The sequence below is a fragment of the Carcharodon carcharias genome (genome assembly GCF_017639515.1).
Source record: "Carcharodon carcharias isolate sCarCar2 chromosome 36 unlocalized genomic scaffold, sCarCar2.pri SUPER_36_unloc_2, whole genome shotgun sequence".
NCBI lineage: Eukaryota > Metazoa > Chordata > Chondrichthyes > Lamniformes > Lamnidae > Carcharodon > Carcharodon carcharias.
In genome coordinates this window covers 1,612,268-1,632,173 of record NW_024470737.1, presented here as the reverse complement: position 1 = coordinate 1,632,173, position 19,906 = coordinate 1,612,268, and the positions used below count along the sequence as shown (strand labels likewise).

The 19,906-nt window shown below is 54.4% G+C and overlaps 1 protein-coding gene across 1 annotated transcript; it reads left to right on the top strand.

The window, feature by feature from the left end:
- The first annotated feature begins 526 nt into the window (after window positions 1–526).
- Window positions 527–13,410, top strand: LOC121274417 (tetratricopeptide repeat protein 24). Its single transcript, XM_041181726.1, has 5 exons — window positions 527–1,271; window positions 5,782–5,997; window positions 9,917–10,045; window positions 11,590–11,711; window positions 13,252–13,410. The coding sequence occupies exons 1-5, from the start codon at window positions 527–529 to the stop codon at window positions 13,408–13,410; spliced, it is 1,371 nt and encodes a 456-aa protein (XP_041037660.1).
- The last annotated feature ends 6,496 nt before the right edge of the window (window positions 13,411–19,906 follow it).

Genomic DNA, 19,906 nt, shown 5'->3' with positions numbered 1-19,906 from the left:
AGTGCTGAGGGAGCGCCGCACTGTCGGAGGGTCAATACTGAAGGAGCGCCGCACTGTCGGAGGTGCTGCTTTTCAGGATGAGATGTCAAACTGAGGCCCCCGTCTGCCCCCTCAGATAGATATTAAAGTTCCATCGGCCGCTTTTGGAAGATGAGCAGTGGGAGGGGGAGTTCTCTCCCCGGTGTCCTGGGGCCTAATATTTATCCCTCGATCAAAAAGAAATATTTGAGTTCCCATTTCGTGACCTCCTGATGTCCAGAGTGCTTCACGGCCAGTGAACATTTCTGGAACAGATGGAACTGGGTATGATGGCTTTGCTGTTTGCGGGATCCTGCTATGCATAAATTGGCTGCTGTGTTTCCTACCTTACTGCAATGACCATACTTCAAAAAGTACCTCACTGGCTCTGGGATGTCCCAAGGAGGTGAAAGGCACTAGATAAATGCAAGCTCTTTCATTAACATTTACACTCGGAGGGTTAACGCTCTGTTCTCTCTCAATAGGTTTGGTCCTGGGACATCGGGCGATGTCCTCCGAAGTGGCAGGAACAACTGAGCCTCCGACTTCCAGCCCGGCCCAGCCTGGGGATAAGAAGAAGAGTTCGGGGAGGAAGAAACGCCAGAACGATGGAGCGGAGGTGGCAGAAGGCGAGCGGGACTCCCCGGAAGCCCAGGCCGAGATCGAGCGCCTGACCAGAGCTGGGAGCCAGGCCCTGGCTCAGGAGCTCTCCGAGGAGGCGCTGGCCTCTTTCAAGAAGGCCTTCCTGGTCTCGTTGGACCTGAGGGAGCAGCGGGTGCGGAGGGCCTGCGCCTTCAACCTGGGCGCGGCCTACGTGGCCTCGGGTAGGCCCGAGAAAGGCCTGGACTTCCTGCTCCGCTCGCAGCCCGCCCGGGGCGGCGAGAGGCAGGGCGACCTGCACTTCAACCTGGGGGTGGCCCGCGAGGGGATGGGCGACTTGCCGGGCGCCATCGAGCACTACCAGCAGGCCTTGGGCCACTACCAGGGCCAGCGGGCCCAGGGCGAGGCGGACACCCGCATGAAGCTGGCCGGCTGTCAGGCCCGGGCGGGGGACCCAGCCCAGGCCGGCTGCTGCTACCAGAGGGCGGGCCAAGCCTACCGGCAGGCCGGGAGCCCGGACCTTGCCGCCGTCGCCCTCAACGAGGCCGCCTGCCACATGCTGCAGTGCCGGCGGTTCACCGCCGGGGAAATCACCGAGGTGTTAAACGAGTGCCGCACCGTCTGCCGCCACATCCAGAACAAGGGCCTGCTCGGTGGGTCCCGCTTTCCCTCGCCGCTTTTAGCCTTGCGCTTCCTTTTGGACAACGCTCCTCGCGCCCGGTCCGCGAGCCTTCAGGACGTGCGTTCCTCTAGCCGCCCTTCCCCCCACTCCTCGCGGCCCACGCAGCGCGTCTTGAAGCGCGGCCGCCGCACAGCAAGATCCCACAAAGAGCAAGGCGATCGCGGCCCGGATCATCTGCATGTGCGTGTGTGTGTGTGTGTGTGTGTGTGTGTGTGTGTGTGTGTTTTTTTTTTTTCAAGTGATGTTGGTTGAGGGATGAATATTGGGCCCCAGGACACCGGGGAGAACCTGCCCATCCACCCCCCCCAACCCCCCCCCCCACACTTTTCTTCCAATAGCGGCCGTGGGATCTTTGACATTCACCCGAGAGGGCAGCCTGGTGGGGGGGGCCTCGGTTTAACACCTCATTAACACACCACTGACCTCCGACCTCACACACACGGGATTGAGTGAAGACCTGCCACTTTTCGAAAGTAGGTTCACTCTCGAGGAAACACACATTTGATGATAAGAGCGATTGCCTCCCTCCCTCGGTTCACTGGGTTAGGCAGCGAGCAGCTGACCCACGCTCACCAGGAAGGCCCAGGCTCCATTCGGGCCTGTGCTGAGTGGGGCCACCCACCCTCCAGGGTTGTCCTGGACTCTCCAGGAATTAAAGATTAACCCCCCCGTACACTGCCACAAGGCGACGCAGAAGATAAGTCGTCGGGCGCTAAAAATAAATGCCCTGGCTTTTATTTTTCTCACTTTCTTACAGCACTTTCGTTCATTAGTAGTGAGAAGGAATTCTGGGCGGGTCTGAAAAGCTCCAGGAATGTGCCCAGGCCGAGTTGGCAATCCCAGTGCGGAGTTACATGGCCAGATCATGAGTGCTGCACTGTGCGTTATGGAGGTGGTGGGGGGGGGTTGAAAACAAACCTGGGCTCCTGTTCCTGCACGCATCACAACATAAGATCATATGAAATAGGAGCAGGAGTAGGCCATTTGGCCCTTTAGACTGGCCCTCCGCCATTCAATAAGAGCATGGCTGATCTGACTGTGGCCTCCATTAACAGCTCTTTCTTGCACATCCCCCATGATCCTTGACTCCCTTCTCAATCCCCCTCTATCAACATCCTGGGGGTTACCATTGACCAGAAACTGAACTGGAGCAGCCATATAAATACTGTAGCTACAAGAGCAGGTCAGAGGCTGGGAATCCTGCGGTGAGTAACTCACCTCCTGACTCCCCAAAGCCTGTCCACCATCTACAAGGCACAAGTCAGGAGTGGGATGGAATACTCTCCACTTGCCTGGATGAGTGCAGCTCCCACAGCACTCAAGTAAGCTTGACACCATCCAGGACAAAGCAGCCTGTTTAATTGGCACCCCATCTGCCAACTTAAACATTCACTCCCTCCACCACCGACGCACAGTAGCAGCAGTGTGTGTACCATCTACAAGATGCACTGCAGCAACTCACCAAGGCTCCTTCAACAGCACCTTCCAAACCCACGACCTCTACCATCTAGAAGGACAAGGGCAGCAGACACATGGGGAACACCACCACCTGGAAGTTCCCCTCCTAGTCACTCACCATCCTGACTTGCAAATATATCGGCCATGCCTTCACTATCGCTGGGTCAAAATCCTGGAACTCCCTCCCTAACAGCACGGTGGGTGTACCTACAACACAGGGACTGCAGCGGCTCAAGAAGGCGGCTCACCCACCACCTTCTCAAGGGGCAATTAGGGATGGGCAACTAACGCTGATCTAGCCAGCAATGCACATACCCTGTGAATGAATTAAAAAAATGGAAATCCATCTAACTCCACTTAGATTATATTCAATGACCCAGCCTCCACTGTTCTGGGGAAGAGAATTCCAAAGACTTACTACCCACTGAGAGAAGACATTCCTCCTCACCTCCATCTTAAGTGGGAGACCCATTATCTTTAAACTGTGCCCCCTAGTTCTTGATGCCCCCACAATGGGGAAACGTTCCCTCAGCATCCACCCTGTCAAGTCCCCTCAGGATCTTCTATGTTTCAATAAGATCACCTCTCATTCTTCTAAACTCCAGTGGGTACAGGCCCAACCTGCTCAACCTTTCCCCATAAGGCAAACCCCCTTCATCCCAGGAATCAGCCCAGTGGAACTTCTCCGAACTGGTTCCAATGTAAGTCTATCATAATCATAATTCCTATCCTATCCACCCCCGAGAGGCAGAAAACAGAGATAACACCAGTGCAATAAGGGGAAAATAGGAAGATTCCTCCCTTGACCCTTCAGTCCATAGACCGAAAGCATAGACTCGATAGACCAAATGGCCTCCTTCTGTGCCATGAATGACTCCATAATGCTAGGAGGCCCCATTGGCCTTTTACACATTGACTGTTAATCCACGACCTTCTGCACAATGCAATGTCGATTCCAGCAAGAATCAGCCCAGCTCCCTCTGGAAGACATTCAGAGAGCCAGCGTCCATCGTACCAGCTAGCAATATGTTCCAGAGGCTCACAAACCTCTGGGATCTGAATCCAACATCCAGATGTCCCTACTTTTACATTGTTTAAATGCATGTCCCCTGATTTATAGTAGAATTTTACAGCACAGAAGGGGGCCATTCAACCCATTGTGTCTGTTCCGGCTCTTTGAAAGAGCTATCCAATTAGCCCCATTCCCTCTCTGCTCTTTCCCCCATAGCCCTGAAAAATTTTCCCCTTCAAGTATTCATCCGATTCCCCCTTTTGAAAGTTCCTATTGAATCTGCTTCTACCGTCCTTTCAGGCAGCGCCTTCCAGATCACAACAACTCGCTGTGTAAATAAAAACAAATTCTCCTCATCTCCCCCTCTGGTTCATTTCCCGATTCTCTTCAATCTGTGTCCCTCTGGTTACCGACCCTCCTGCCCAGTGGGAACAGTTTCTCCTTATTTACTCTGTCCAAATCCCCTTCCTGATTTTGAACGCCTCGATTCAATCTCCCCCTTAACCTTCTCCGCTCTAAGGAGAACAATCCCAGCTCCTCCAGCCTTTCCACATGAACTGAAGCCCCTCGTCCCTGCTCCCATTCAGGGTAAATCTCCGTGCGCACCCTCTCCAAGGCCCTTGACATCCTTCCTAAAGTGCGGGGCCCAGAATTGACACAATACTCCAGCTGCGGCCTAATCAGGGATTTATAAATCTTTACCATAACCTCCATGCTGTTTTACTCCACGTCTCTGTTGATAAAGGTTAACCAGGATTGTTAGTGTTTTGTACAAAGCTTGAGTGCTGAAGTGTGACAGCTTGTCTGGAAAAACATATATGCAAACAGCTCTGTCAGAATCTAGACGTATTATTAATTTTCTTGGCAGTCTTCTGGCTCAGTAAGTAAGTGCCCCAGTCTCTAAGCCTGCAACTCTGTGTCAAGCCTCAGTCCAGGACCTATAAAAACCTGAAACAGAAAGCGGTGGAAATACTCAGCAGCTCTGGCAGCATCTGTGGAGAGAGGAAATAGAGTTAATGCTTCAAGTTGAATATGGCTGTCGTTCAGAACGATTCCTCAATTCTGAAGAAGAGTCGTATTCAACTCAAAACATTAACTCTGTTTCTTCTCTCCACAGATGCTGTCAGACCTGCTGAGTATTTCCACCATTTTTCTACTTTTATTCCACCTCAGGACTGTTCACTGACGCTCAGTTTGGGTTCCGCCAGGGCCACTCAGCTCCTGGCCTCATTACAGCCTTGGTTCAAACATGGACAAAAGGACTGAACTCCAGAGGTGAGGTGAGAGTGACTGCCCTTGACATCAAGGCTGCACTTGACCGAGTGTGGCATCAAGGAGCCCCAGCAAAACTGGAGTCAATGGGAATCGGGGTAAACTCTCCGCTAGCACCCCATCCACCACCTCCAACATTCACTCCCTCCACCACTGACGTACAGTAGCAGCAGTGTGTGTACCATCTACAAGATGCACTGCAGGAATTCACCAAGGCTCCTTCGACAGCACCTTCCAAACCCACGATCGCTACCATCTAGAAGGACAAGGGCAACAGACACATGGGGAACACCACCACCTGGAAGTTCCCCTCCAAGCCACTCACCATCCTGACTTGGAAATATATCGGCCGTTCCTTCACTGTCGCTGGGTCCAAATCCTGGAACTCCCTCCTTAACAGCACAGTGGGTGTACCTACACCACAGGGACTGCAGCGGCTCAAGAAGGCAGCTCACCCCCACCTTCTGAAGGGGGCAATTAGGCATGGGCAATAAATGCTGGGCCCAGCCAGTGAAGCCCACATCCCAGAAATGAATTTTTAAAAAATAAAACTTGTTGGTCATATGGAAGGAGCGTTCATGACGTTCTTCAAAAGTTTGATAACCAGCCTGTTTAATCCTTCCAACATTTCCCCCAAAAGGGATAAAAAGGTTGTGTGAAGATATCAGACCAGTTGATTTTCTCACTTCTGTACCCCCTGGACCAACAGGCTCACCGTTTTTGCTTTTGCCTTTTCAAGGGAAGCTCTACAACGACATCGGACTCAGCTACTCGCAGCTGAGGATCTTCCCTCAGGCAGCTGAGTGTTTCGAAATGGCCCTCCCCTACTGCCAGCGGGACAAGTCGGAGCAGCAGAAGGAGGCCGTGGTCCTCCAGAATCTGGGCGCCGTCTACAACACCACGGGTGACTACAGCAGAGCCCTGGGCTTCCACCAGAGCGCAGCGGCCTTACACGGTGAGGAACGCGGCGACAATCGAGCCCTGGGGGGTCAGGGAGGGGCCTGCCTTGATCCACAGCCCCACTGGCATGTGCTGATCTCAGCCAGGCTGACAGGCCAAGAGTGGGGGTGGGGGAGAATCGGTGGCAGGGCAGGAGTTGCTTTTTGAACAGATGGGCAAAAGATTGGTCACTGACTGCTTTTTAAAGAGCAACTTATTAAAGGAGGAGGGAGAGAGAGGTGGAGAGGTTTAGGGAGGGAGTTCCAGAGCTCAGGGCCCCCCCTCAGGCAGCTGAAGGCACGGCTGCCAATGGTGGAGCGATGGGAATCGGGTGATGCTCGAGAGGCCAGAATTGGAGGAGCACAGAGATCTCGGAGGGTTGTAGGGGCTGGAGGAGGTTACAAAGATAGGGAGGGGTGTAGGGGCTGGAGGAGGTTACAGAGATAGGGAGGGGGTGTAGGGGCTGGAGGAGGTTACAGAGTTAGGGAGGGGTGTAGGGGCTGGAGGAGGTTACAGAGATAGGGATGGGTGTAGGGGCTGGAGGAAGTTACAGAGATAGGGAGGGGTGTAGGGGCTGGAGGAGGTTACAGAGATAGGGAGGGAGGTAGGGGCTGGAGGAGGTTACAGAGATAGGGATGGGTGTAGGGGCTGGAGGTGGTTACCAATAGGGAGGGGTGTAGGGGCTGGAGGAGGTTACAGAGATAGGGAGGGGTGTAGGGGCTGGAGGAGGTTACAGAGATAGGGAGAGTTGTAGGGGCTGGAGGAGGTTACAGAGATAGGGAGGGGTGTAGGGGCTGGAGGAGGTTACAGAGATAGGGAGGGTTGTAGGGGATGGAGGAGGTTACAGAGATAGGGAGGGGGTGTAGGGGCTGGAGGAGGTTACAGAGTTAGGGAGGGGTGTAGGGGCTGGAGGAGGTTACAGAGATAGGGATGGGTGTAGGGGCTGGAGGAAGTTACAGAGATAGGGAGGGGTGTAGGGGCTGGAGGTGGTTACAGAGTTAGGGAGGGGTGTAGGGGCTGGAGGAGGTTACAGAGATAGGGATGGGTGTAGGGGCTGGAGGTGGTTACCAATAGGGAGGGGTGTAGGGGCTGGAGGAGGTTACAGAGATAGGGAGGGGTGTAGGGGCTGGAGGAGGTTACAGAGATAGGGAGAGTTGTAGGGGCTGGAGGAGGTTACAGAGATAGGGAGGGGTGTAGGGGCTGGAGGAGGTTACAGAGATAGGGAGGGTTGTTGGGGATGGAGGAGGTTACAGAGATAGGAAGGGGTGTAGGGGCTGGAGGAGGTTACAGAGATAGGGATGGGTGTAGGGGCTGGAGGAAGTTACAGAGATAGGGAGGGGTGTAGGGGCTGGAGGTGGTTACAGAGTTAGGGAGGGGTGTAGGGGCTGGAGGAGGTTACAGAGATAGGGATGGGTGTAGGGGCTGGAGGTGGTTACCAATAGGGAGGGGTGTAGGGGCTGGAGGAGGTTACAGAGATAGGGAGGGGTGTAGGGGCTGGAGGAGGTTACAGAGATAGGGAGAGTTGTAGGGGCTGGAGGAGGTTACAGAGATAGGGAGGGGTGTAGGGGCTGGAGGAGGTTACAGAGATAGGGAGGGTTGTTGGGGATGGAGGAGGTTACAGAGATAGGGAGGGGTGTAGGGGCTGGAGGAGGTTACAGAGATAGGGAGGGGTGTAGGGGCTGGAGGAGGTTACAGAGATAGGGAGGGTTGTAGGGGATGGAGGAGGTTACAGAGATAGGGAGGGGTGTAGGGGCTGGAGGAGTTTACAGAGATAGGGAGGGTTGTAGGGGATGGAGGAGGTTACAGAGATAGGGAGGGGTGTAGGGGCTGGAGCAGGTTACAGAGATAGGGAGGGGTGTAGGGGCTGGAGGAGGTTACAGAGATAGGGATGGGTGTAGGGGCTGGAGGGGGTTACAGAGATAGGGAGGGGTGTAGGGGCTGGAAGAGGTTACAGAGATAGGGAGGGGTGTAGGGGCTGGAGGAGGTTACAGAGATAGGGAGGGGGTGTAGGGGCTGGAGGAGGTTACAGAGTTAGGGAGGGGTGTAGGGGTTGGAGGAGGTTACAGAGATAGGGAGGGGGTGTAGGTGCTGGAGGAGGTTACAGTGATATGGAGGGGTGTAGGGCCTGGAGGAGGTTACAGAGATAGGGAGGGGGTAGGTGCTGGAGGAGGTTACAGAGATAGGGAGGGGTGTAGGGACTGGAGGCGGTTACAGAGATAGGGAGGCGTGTAGGGGCTGGAGGAGGTTACAGAGATAGGGAGGGGTGTAGGGGCTGGAGGAGGTTACAGAGATAGGGAGGGGGTAGGTGCTGGAGGAGGTTACAGAGATAGGGAGAGGTGTAGGGCCTGGAGGAGGTTACAGAGATAGGGAGGGGGTAGGTGCTGGAGGAGGTTACAGAGATAGGGAGGGGTGTAGGGACTGGAGGAGGTTACAGAGATAGGGAGGGGTGTAGGGCCTGGAAGAGGTTACAGAGATAAGGAGGGGTGTAGGGGCTGGAGGAGGTTACAGAGATAGGGAGGGGGGTAGGTGCTGGAGGAGGTTACAGAGATAGGGAGGGGGTGTAGGGGCTGGAGGAGCACAGTATTCATTCACAGTAATAGCCCCATAGCTTATATTACCCAACTTTTCCCTCCTATTGAAACGTTTTGTCTTGTGTTTTGATATGAGTGAAGGATTCAAAAGGGTCGATATTTCCTCTCACTGGGTGGGAGAGAACAAGGGGGCAGAACCTTAAAATTGGAGCCAGGCACATTCAGGGGTGATGTCAGGAAGCACTTCACACACACACACACACACACACACACACACACACACACAGACACACACACACACACAGATACACACACACGCACACAGACACACACACACATTCAGACAAACACTCACACACTCACACACACACACAGATACACACACACGCACACAGACACACACTCACACACACACTCACACACACACACACACACACAGACACACACACACACACACACACACACACACACAAAAGGGAGCAGGAATCTGGAACTGTCTCCGCCCCACAAAGAAAAACTGTCAAGGCTGGGAGGGGGTCAATTGGAAATTTCCAACCTGAGATGGATAGATTTTTGTCGGGTAAGGGGGGGTTAAGGGTTACGGAACCAGGGCGGGTAGAGGGAGTTAAGATACAGATCAGCCGCAGTCTGACTGAATGGCAGAACAGGCTCGAGGGGCTGAATGGCCTCCCCCTGTGTCTGTGAAACTGATCCACAACGCCGCAGCGATACAAGGAGAGATTGCACAAAACGGGGGCTCTGGGGGGAAAGAAACCCCATGACAAACACAGGCCGAGTCTCCCTTATTTATTTGTAAATCCGAAAGCTCAACACATCCAAAAGCCGCGATGCTTTTGTACAGCGTTGACCTTCACTGTGGGAAGTCTGGTTGTTTGTCCGCGCTGCTCACCTTGCGATTTTTCCGGTGAACAAAGAGAAACGTATTACGGGTACCCTGTATTTATTACTCAGGGACACATCTTAGTTTTCTAGCCATTTCACTAACTTTAGGCTATAGCTGGCCTAGGCTTAGGCTATTGTAATGTAAGCTTACATGCGGCACCCGAAAACCAAAATGATCTGGGACCCGGAATGCAGCCGGCCATGAGGTTTTCGGATAAAGGATACTCGACCTGTGGCAGGGAAAGGGAAAGCTAGGAGCTCCGCTTCAGAGCTAAACCGGGAGAGTAGGATGCAGACCTTGACGGTAACGCCAGTTGGGTTCACCAGACAAAGAGTGACCAATGCCTGGGGTGAATCCCCAGTGAGGGCATCAGAGGCAGCTGCCCTGGTTTAACCGAAGTGGCAGTGTGGACGGCGTGGCCCGGTGGTGCTCTTTGGCTCGGTGACCTTCCTGATCCGTCCACTAATCCAGCAATAACAGGAGCCCACATCTCTCCACAGGGTCGATTGGAAGCCGGAATGCACAGGGCCAGTGCTTCTGCAATTTGGCCTACGCCTTTAGTCAGCTGGGAGACCACGAAGACACGGCAGAGAACTACCTGCATGCGCTTCAAGCTTTCAAAGATACCGGTGAGGGGGCAAATATAAAGGGAGTGCAGAGTGGAGGCTACAGGAGCGCTAAGCAGTGTCCAAGAATACAGAGTGGAAAATACAGGAGCAGAATGCAGTGTCCGAGAATACAGAGTGGAGGATACAGGAGCAGTACATAGTATATGGAAGTACAGAGTGGAGGCTACAGGAGCGCTAAGCAGTGTCCGAGAATACAGAATGGAGAATACAGGAGTGCTAAGCAGTGTCCGAGAATTCAGAGTGGAGAATACAGGAGCAGAATGCAATGTCCAAGAGTAGAATGGAGAGCACAGGAACAGTACGTAGTATTTGGGAATACAGAGTGGAGAGTACAGGAGCAGTGTGCAATATCTGAGAATACAGAGTGGAGAGTACAGGAGCAGTGTGAAATGTATGAGAATACAGAGTGGATAATACAGGAGCAGTGCACAGTGTATGAGAATACAGAGTGGAGAGTACAGGAGCAGTGCACAGTGTATGAGAATACAGAGCGGTGGGTACAGGAGCAATGCACAGCGTATGAGAATACAGAGTGGAGAGTACAGGAGCAGTGTGCAATATCTGAGAATACAGAGTGGAGAGTACAGGAGCAGTGTGAAATGTATGAGAATACAGAGTGGAGAGTACAGGAGCAGTGCACAGTGTATGAGAATACAGAGTGGAGAGTACAGGAGCAGAACAGCATGCCTTAGAGGGGATACAGGGCCGGATACAGACAGCCGTATACAGAAAGAATACAGGGGTAGTACAGGACGACAGAGCAGTACATTGCCTGTAGGTAGAACTTGCTGCCCACGAGGGTGGTGGAAGTGGAGACGATGAATGATTTCAAAAGGAAATTAGACAGGCACTCGAGGGAAATAAACATGCAGGGATATGGGGATAGAATGAGGGGATGGGGCTAACTAGATTGCTGCGCAGAGGGCTGGCATGGATTCAATGGGTCGTATGGCCTTCTGTGCCTTTATTTGGTGACTGCATGTTAGGAGATTTGTTTCTGTGCAGGGTCACCAGGACATAGTGTGTCTGATCAAAAACAGCTTTTACCGGGGGAATGGACAAATATTTGACAATTCAAACAGTAAGTGGAAAGGGACAGGTTGCATTAGCTCTTTCAAAGAGCTGGCACAAACATGATGAGCCGAAAGACCTCCTCCCCAGTAAAATACCGTGTTCCTGTGAATACAGAGCACAGGGCAGCAAAGGGGCAGAGCAGACCCCAGGAGGTACAATGTTACGGGATTTAAATAGTCGCCTGGTAGTGCAGAACTTGAGTAATGCTGAGAAAAGAGACATGTTGAAGCTTTTCATCTTGGACTCATCAGGACACTTCGCAAGAATACCGATATAAGAGGAAAGCAACAATTTATACTGTATGTGAAGACAGTGTTGATTGGTTGGCAAGTGGAATTGCCATGGGGAATGCACCAGTGATGGCCACTGGCAGTTAACTGCCAAGCTTCGACATGTCTCTTTTCCCCGTCACGGGTTTTGTTTCTCCCAGAATTTATCTAACTCTCTTTCCCCTGTTTTTCCAAACGCAGGAGATTTTCATGGACAGTGGCAGGCCTGTGAAGGCCTCGGAGCCACCAGGTTCCGTCTGGGAGACCCCGCAAAGGCCATCCTTTACTACAAGCAGGCCCTCGCCGCTCTTGTCAAGTCGCAGGTACCTGCACAACCTGCTTAAAAGCGGGCAGCGTCGGAGCTGCCTTGCCGGAGGGAGCAGGAAGGTCCCAGGCCCCATTCCCGGCCTGGGTGGATCTCAGGCAGGCCTTAGGGATAAGTGAGATCAGCCAGGCTTCACACTCCAGATTCCCATGCATTGTTTACTCCCCAAGTGTTCTGTAGACCAATGGGATGAACAGCCAGCTTTTGGTGGTGGTGGTGGTGGTGGTGGTGGGACTGGGGGCGTTAAAGGACTGGTACCTGGTAAAAGGCACCTGGATCAGCACCTGAGGTGCTGTCACCTCAAGGCCTCTGATCAGGTGCTGGAAGGTGGCATCAGAATGGGCGGCTCGGTTTCAGTTTTTTCCTTTTGCGGCCCGCACCGACACGATGGGCTGAATGGCCTCTTTCTGTGCCATAACTATCCTATGGTTCTATGGACACCAGCGAGAGGTCCCCTTCCAACAACCCCATGGGATCTTAAACAAAAAATCTGGAGTTAATTCCCACCTCAGAGGCACTTAGTCAGGCCTGACAAGATAAATTGGAGTCTAATTGACGGCCGGTCACTGATGTCATAGGGGTGAGGGGCACAGGAGCCTGAGGTCAGAAGAACATCAAAAAAAAATAAAGATTTTTGTTTATATACTGCCTTTCACCACCACAGAACATCTCAAAGCGCTTCACAGCTTCTGATGCGTGGTCACTGTTCTAATGTAGGAAACACGGCAGCCATTTTGCGCACAGCAAGATCCCACAAACAGCAATGTGATAATGACCCAGGTCATCTGTTTTATCAGTGATGTTGATCAAGGGATTAACATGGGGTCCCAAGGCACCAGGGAGAACTCCCCTCCCACCACCCCCCACCCCCACCCCCTGGTACCTCCTCCTCTGCCCGCTGTTTTCGAAAACAGTGCCATAGGACTGTCCACATCCACCCTAATAGGCAGATTGGACCTCCGCTTAACGTCTCACCCGAAAGACAGCGCAGCACTCCCCCCCACCCCGCCTCCGCCTCAGCACGGGCGCTGGGAGCACCTACTTTTAATTCCGCGTTCAGGAGCAGGACATGAGCCCACAGCCTCGTGACTCAGAGGTGAGCGAGCGCTTCCGAATGAGGCACATTCACATGAGGCTGTGAAGAGATAGGTGTACAAGGATAAGGGTCCTTGCATTGGGAGAGTAGTCAGCAAGTGCAGATTAGTGAGGAGGGGGGAATAGGGATTTTAATACCAAACAGGATGGAAGCTTTAAATGAGTCCAGGGGTTTAGCAATGATTAAGTAACACGGGCTGTTGACTAGGAGTCGGCTGTGTGCCACACCCCCTCTAAGACACAGAATGGGGTGAGTGATGTGAAAGGATCAGAATGAGGATTAAAATGCAGAGACAATAGAACTGGGTTACTGGTGATGAATAGGCTCACTCCACACAACCTCCAGAGGGTATCTCCCTGTGCACGAACCTAGACTCTGATTAACCTCAAAGGGACGTTAAGTATCCACAACTAATGCCGGATCCCTCTCCGACTTCCTGCAGGAACCCACTGGCTCAGCACAGGAAAGGATTGTGAATAAACTGGCAGATGCCATTCAGTACAAACTGTCTCTGAACAGCGCATTGCGTCATGCTGGGGGCATCCCTCCAGCCATGCCTTTGGTAAGTGTTTTACACACATTTAAACAGCTGTCCATCTGAAACCATCCCAGCAGCTCTCCATTTTCATCGTCATTATCCATTACAAAAGGGGCGTCCCAACTCACCCAGACTGACACCCAACTCACACAGACTGACACCCAACTCACCCAGTCCGACACCCAACTCACCCAGTCCGACATCCAACTCACCCAGACTGACACCCAACTCACCCAGACTGACACCCAACTCACCCAGACTGACACCCAACTCACCCAGTCCGACACCCAACTCACCCAGTCCGACATCCAACTCACCCAGACTGAGACCCAACTCACCCAGTCCGACATCCAACTCACCCAGCCTGAGACCCAACTCACCCAGTCCGATACCCAACTCACTCAGTCCGACACCCAACTCACCCAGTCCGACACCCAACTCACCCAGTCCGATACCCAACTCACCCAGTCCGACATCCAACTCACCCAGCCTGATACCCAACTCACCCAGTCCGACACCCAACTCACCCAGCCTGATACCCAACTCACCCAGTCCGATACCCAACTCACCCAGTCCGACATCCAACTCACTCAGTCCGACACCCAACTCACCCAGACTGACACCCAACTCACCCAGACTGACACCCAACTCACCCAGTCCGACATCCAACTCACCCAGTCCGACACCCAACTCACCCAGTCCGACATCCAACTCACCCAGTCCGACATCCAACTCACCCAGTCCGACATCCAACTCACCCAGACTGACACCCAACTCACCCAGTCCGACATCCAACTCACCCAGACTGACACCCAACTCACCCAGTCCGACACCCAACTCACCCAGTCTGACATCCAACTCACCCAGTCCGACACCCAACTCACCCAGACTGACACCCAACTCACCCAGTCCGACATCCAACTCACCCAGTCCGACACCCAACTCACCCAGTCCGACAACCAACTCACCCAGTCCGACATCCAACTCACCCAGTCCGACACCCAACTCACCCAGTCCGACATCCAACTCACCCAGACTGATACCCAACTCACCCAGACTGACATCCAACTCACCCAGTCCGACATCTAACTCACCCAGACTGACACCCAACTCACCCAGACTGACACCCAACTCACCCAGACTGACACCCAACTCACCCAGTCCGATATCCAACTCACCCAGTCCGACATCCAACTCACCCAGTCCGATACCCAACTCACCCAGTCCGACACCCAACTCACCCAGTCCGACATCCAACTCACCCAGTCCGACACCCAACTCACCCAGTCCGACATCCAACTCACCCAGTCCGACACCCAACTCACCCAGTCCGACACCCAACTCACCCAGACTGACACCCAACTCACCCAGACTGACACCCAACTCACCCAGCCTGATACCCAACTCACCCAGTCCGACATCCAACTCACCCAGCCTGATACCCAACTCACCCAGTCCGACACCCAACTCACCCAGCCTGATACCCAACTCACCCAGTCCGATACCCAACTCACCCAGTCCGACATCCAACTCACTCAGTCCGACACCCAACTCACCCAGACTGACACGCAACTCACCCAGACTGACACCCAACTCACCCAGTCTGACATCCAACTCACCCAGTCCGACACCCAACTCACCCAGTCCGACATCCAACTCACCCAGTCCGACATCCAACTCACCCAGTCCGACATCCAACTCACCCAGTCTGACACCCAACTCACCCAGTCCGACATCCAACTCACCCAGACTGACACCCAACTCACCCAGTCCGACATCCAACTCACCCAGACTGACACCCAACTCACCCAGTCCGACACCCAACTCACCCAGTCCGACATCCAACTCACCCAGTCCGACACCCAACTCACCCAGACTGACACCCAACTCACCCAGTCCGACATCCAACTCACCCAGTCCGACACCCAACTCACCCAGTCCGACACCCAACTCACCCAGTCCGACATCCAACTCACCCAGTCCGACATCCAACTCACCCAGTCCGACACCCAACTCACCCAGTCCGACATCCAACTCACCCAGACTGATACCCAACTCACCCAGACTGACATCCAACTCACCCAGTCCGACATCTAACTCACCCAGACTGACACCCAACTCACCCAGACTGACACCCAACTCACCCAGACTGACACCCAACTCACCCAGTCCGATATCCAACTCACCCAGTCCGACATCCAACTCGCCCAGTCCGATACCCAACTCACCCAGTCCGACACCCAACTCACCCAGTCCGACATCCAACTCACCCAGTCCGACACCCAACTCACCCAGTCCGACATCCAACTCACCCAGTCCGACACCCAACTCACCCAGACTGACACCCAACTCACCCAGACTGACACCCAACTCACCCAGTCCGATACCCAACTCACCCAGTCCGACATCCAACTCACCCAGTCCGACACCCAACTCACCCAGTCCGACATCCAACTCACCCAGTCCGACACCCAACTCACCCAGACTGACACCCAACTCACCCAGACTGACACCCAACTCACCCAGACTGACACCCAACTCACCCAGTCCGATATCCAACTCACCCAGTCCGACATCCAACTCACCCAGTCCGATACCCAACTCACCCAGTCCGACACCCAACTCACCCAGTCCGACATCCAACTCACCCAGTCCGACACCCAACTCACCCAGTCCGACATCCAACTCACCCAGTCCGACACCCAACTCACCCAGTCCGACACCCAACTCACCCAGACTGACACCCAACTCACCCAGACTGACACCCAACTCACCCAGTCCGATACCCAACTCACCCAGTCCGACATCCAACTCACCCAGTCCGACACCCAACTCACCCAGTCCGACATCCAACTCACCCAGTCCGACACCCAACTCACCCAGACTGACACCCAACTCACCCAGTCCGATACACAACTCACCCAGTCCGATACCCAACTCACCCAGACTGACATCCAACTCACCCAGACTGACACCCAACTCACCCAGTCCGACACCCAACTCACCCAGTCCGACATCCAACTCACCGAGACTGACATCCAACTCACCCAGACTGACACCCAACTCACCCAGACTGACACCCAACTCACCCAGACCGATACCCAACTCACCCAGACTGACACCCAACTCACCCAGACTGACACCCAACTCACCCAGTCCGACATCCAACTCACCCAGTCCGACACCCAACTCACACAGTCCGATATCCAACTCACCCAGTCCGACATCCAACTCACCCAGTCCGATATCCAACTCACCCAGTCCGACATCCAACTCACCCAGTCTGATACCCAACTCACCCAGTCCATTATCCAACTCACCCAGTCCGACACCCAACTCAGACAGTCCGATACCCAACTCACCCAGTCCGATACCCAACTCCCCCACACTGACACCCAACTCACCCAATCCGACACCCAACTCAGCCAGACTGACACCCAACTCACAGAGTCCGACATCCAACTCACCCTGACTGACACCCCACTCACCCAGACTGACACCCAACTCACCCAGTCCGATACCCAACTCACCCAGTCCGATACCCAGCTCACCCAGACTGACATCCAACTCACCCAGACTGACACCCAACTCACCCAGACTGACACCCAACTCACCCAGTTCGACATCCAACTCACCCAGTCCGACACCCAACTCACACAGTCCGATACCCAACTCACCCAGTCCGATACCCAACTCACGCACACTGACACCCAACTCACCCAGTCCGACACCCAACTCAGCCAGACTGACACCCAACTCACCCAGCCTGATACCCAACTCACCCAGTCCGACACCCAACTCACCCAGCCTGATACCCAACTCACCCAGTCCGATACCCAACTCACCCAGTCCGACATCGAACTCACTCAGTCCGACACCCAACTCACCCAGACTGACACCCAACTCACCCAGACTGACACCCAACTCACCCAGTCCGACATCCAACTCACCCAGTCCGACACCCAACTCACCCAGTCCGACATCCAACTCACCCAGTCCGACATCCAACTCACCCAGTCCGACACCCAACTCACCCAGTCCGACATCCAACTCACCCAGACTGACACCCAACTCACCCAGTCCGACATCCAACTCACCCAGACTGACACCCAACTCACCCAGTCCGACACCCAACTCACCCAGTCCGACCTCCAACTCACCCAGTCCGACACCCAACTCACCCAGACTGACACCCAACTCACCCAGTCCGACATCCAACTCACCCAATCCGACACCGAACTCACCCAGTCCGACATCCAACTCACCCAGTCCGACATCCAACTCACCCAGTCCGACACCCAACTCACCCAGTCCGACATCCAACTCACCCAGACTGATACCCAACTCACCCAGACTGACATCCAACTCACCCAGTCCGACATCTAACTCACCCAGACTGACACCCAACTCACCCAGACTGACACCCAACTCACCCAGACTGACACCCAACTCTCCCAGTCCGACACCCAACTCACCCAGTCCGATACCCAACTCACCCAGTCCGACATCCAACTCACCCAGTCCGACACCCAACTCACCCAGTCCGACACCCAACTCACCCAGACAGACACCCAACTCACCCAGACTGACACCCAACTCACCCAGTCCGAAACCCAACTCACCCAGTCCGACATCCAACTCACCCAGTCCGACACCCAACTCACCCAGTCCGACATCCAACTCACCCAGTCCGACACCCAACCCACCCAGACTGACACCCAACTCACCCAGTCCGATACACAACTCACCCAGTCCGATACCCAACTCACCCAGACTGACATCCAACTCACCCAGACTGACACCCAACTCACCCAGTCCGACACCCAACTCACCCAGTCCGACACCCAACTCACCGAGTCCGACATCCAACTCACCGAGACTGACATCCAACTCACCCAGACTGACACCCAACTCACCCAGACTGACACCCAACTCACCCAGTCCGACATCCAACTCACCCAGTCCGACACCCAACTCACCCAGTCCGACATCCAACTCACCCAGTCCGACATCCAACTCACCCAGTCCGACACCCAACTCACCCAGTCCGACATCCAACTCACCCAGACTGACACCCAACTCACCCAGTCCGACATCCAACTCACCCAGACTGACACCCAACTCACCCAGTCCGACACCCAACTCACCCAGTCCGACATCCAACTCACCCAGTCCGACACCCAACTCACCCAGACTGACACCCAACTCACCCAGTCCGACATCCAACTCACCCAGTCCGACACCGAACTCACCCAGTCCGACATCCAACTCACCCAGTCCGACATCCAACTCACCCAGTCCGACACCCAACTCACCCAGTCCGACATCCAACTCACCCAGACTGATACCCAACTCACCCAGACTGACATCCAACTCACCCAGTCCGACATCTAACTCACCCAGACTGACACCCAACTCACCCAGACTGACACCCAACTCACCCAGACTGACACCCACCTCTCCCAGTCCGACACCCAACTCACCCAGTCCGATACCCAACTCACCCAGTCCGACATCCAACTCACCCAGTCCGACACCCAACTCACCCAGTCCGACACCCAACTCACCCAGACTGACACCCAACTCACCCAGACTGACACCCAACTCACCCAGTCCGATACCCAACTCACCCAGTCCGACATCCAACTCACCCAGTCCGACACCCAACTCACCCAGTCCGACATCCAACTCACCCAGTCCGACACCCAACCCACCCAGACTGACACCCAACTCACCCAGTCCGATACACAACTCACCCAGTCCGATACCCAACTCACCCAGACTGACATCCAACTCACCCAGACTGACACCCAACTCACCCAGTCCGACACCCAACTCACCCAGTCCGACACCCAACTCACCGAGTCCGACATCCAACTCACCGAGACTGACATCCAACTCACCCAGACTGACACCCAACTCACCCAGTCCGATACCCAACTCACCCAGTCCGATACCCAACTCACCCAGACTGACATCCACCTCACCCAGACTGACACCCAACTCACCCAGACTGACACCCAACTCACCCAGACTGACACCCAACTCACGCAGTCCGACATCCAACTCACCCAGTCCGACACCCAACTCACACAGTCCGATACCCAACTCACCCAGTCCGATACCCAACTCACCCACACTGACACCCAACTCACCCAGTCCGACACCCAAATCAGCCAGGCTGACACCCAACTCACCCAGACTGACACCCAACTCACCCAGTCCGACATCCAACTCACCCAGACTGACACCCAACTCACCCAGACTGACACCCAACTCACCCAGTCCGACATCCAACTCACCCAGTCTGACATCCAACTCACCCAGTCCGACATCCAACTCACCCAGACTGACATCCAACTCACCCAGTCCGACATCCAACTCACCCAGACTGACACCCAACTCATCCAGTCCAATATCCAACTCACCCAGACTGACACCCAACTCACCCAGTCCGACATCCAACTCACCCAGACTGACACCCAACTCACCCAGACTGACAGCCAACTCACCCAGTCCGACATCCAACTCACCCAGTCCGACATCCAACTCACCCAGT

Excerpts from the sequence above, each read along its gene's own strand:
- LOC121274417 (XM_041181726.1), top strand. The coding sequence starts at position 527 with ATGTCCTCCGAAGTGGCAGGAACAACTGAGCCTCCGACTTCCAGCCCG. Across the intron at positions 10,046-11,589 it reads TCAAGCTTTCAAAGATACCG|GAGATTTTCATGGACAGTGG; the intron begins GTGAGGGGGCAA and ends TTCCAAACGCAG. Across the intron at positions 11,712-13,251 it reads CCGCTCTTGTCAAGTCGCAG|GAACCCACTGGCTCAGCACA; the intron begins GTACCTGCACAA and ends GACTTCCTGCAG.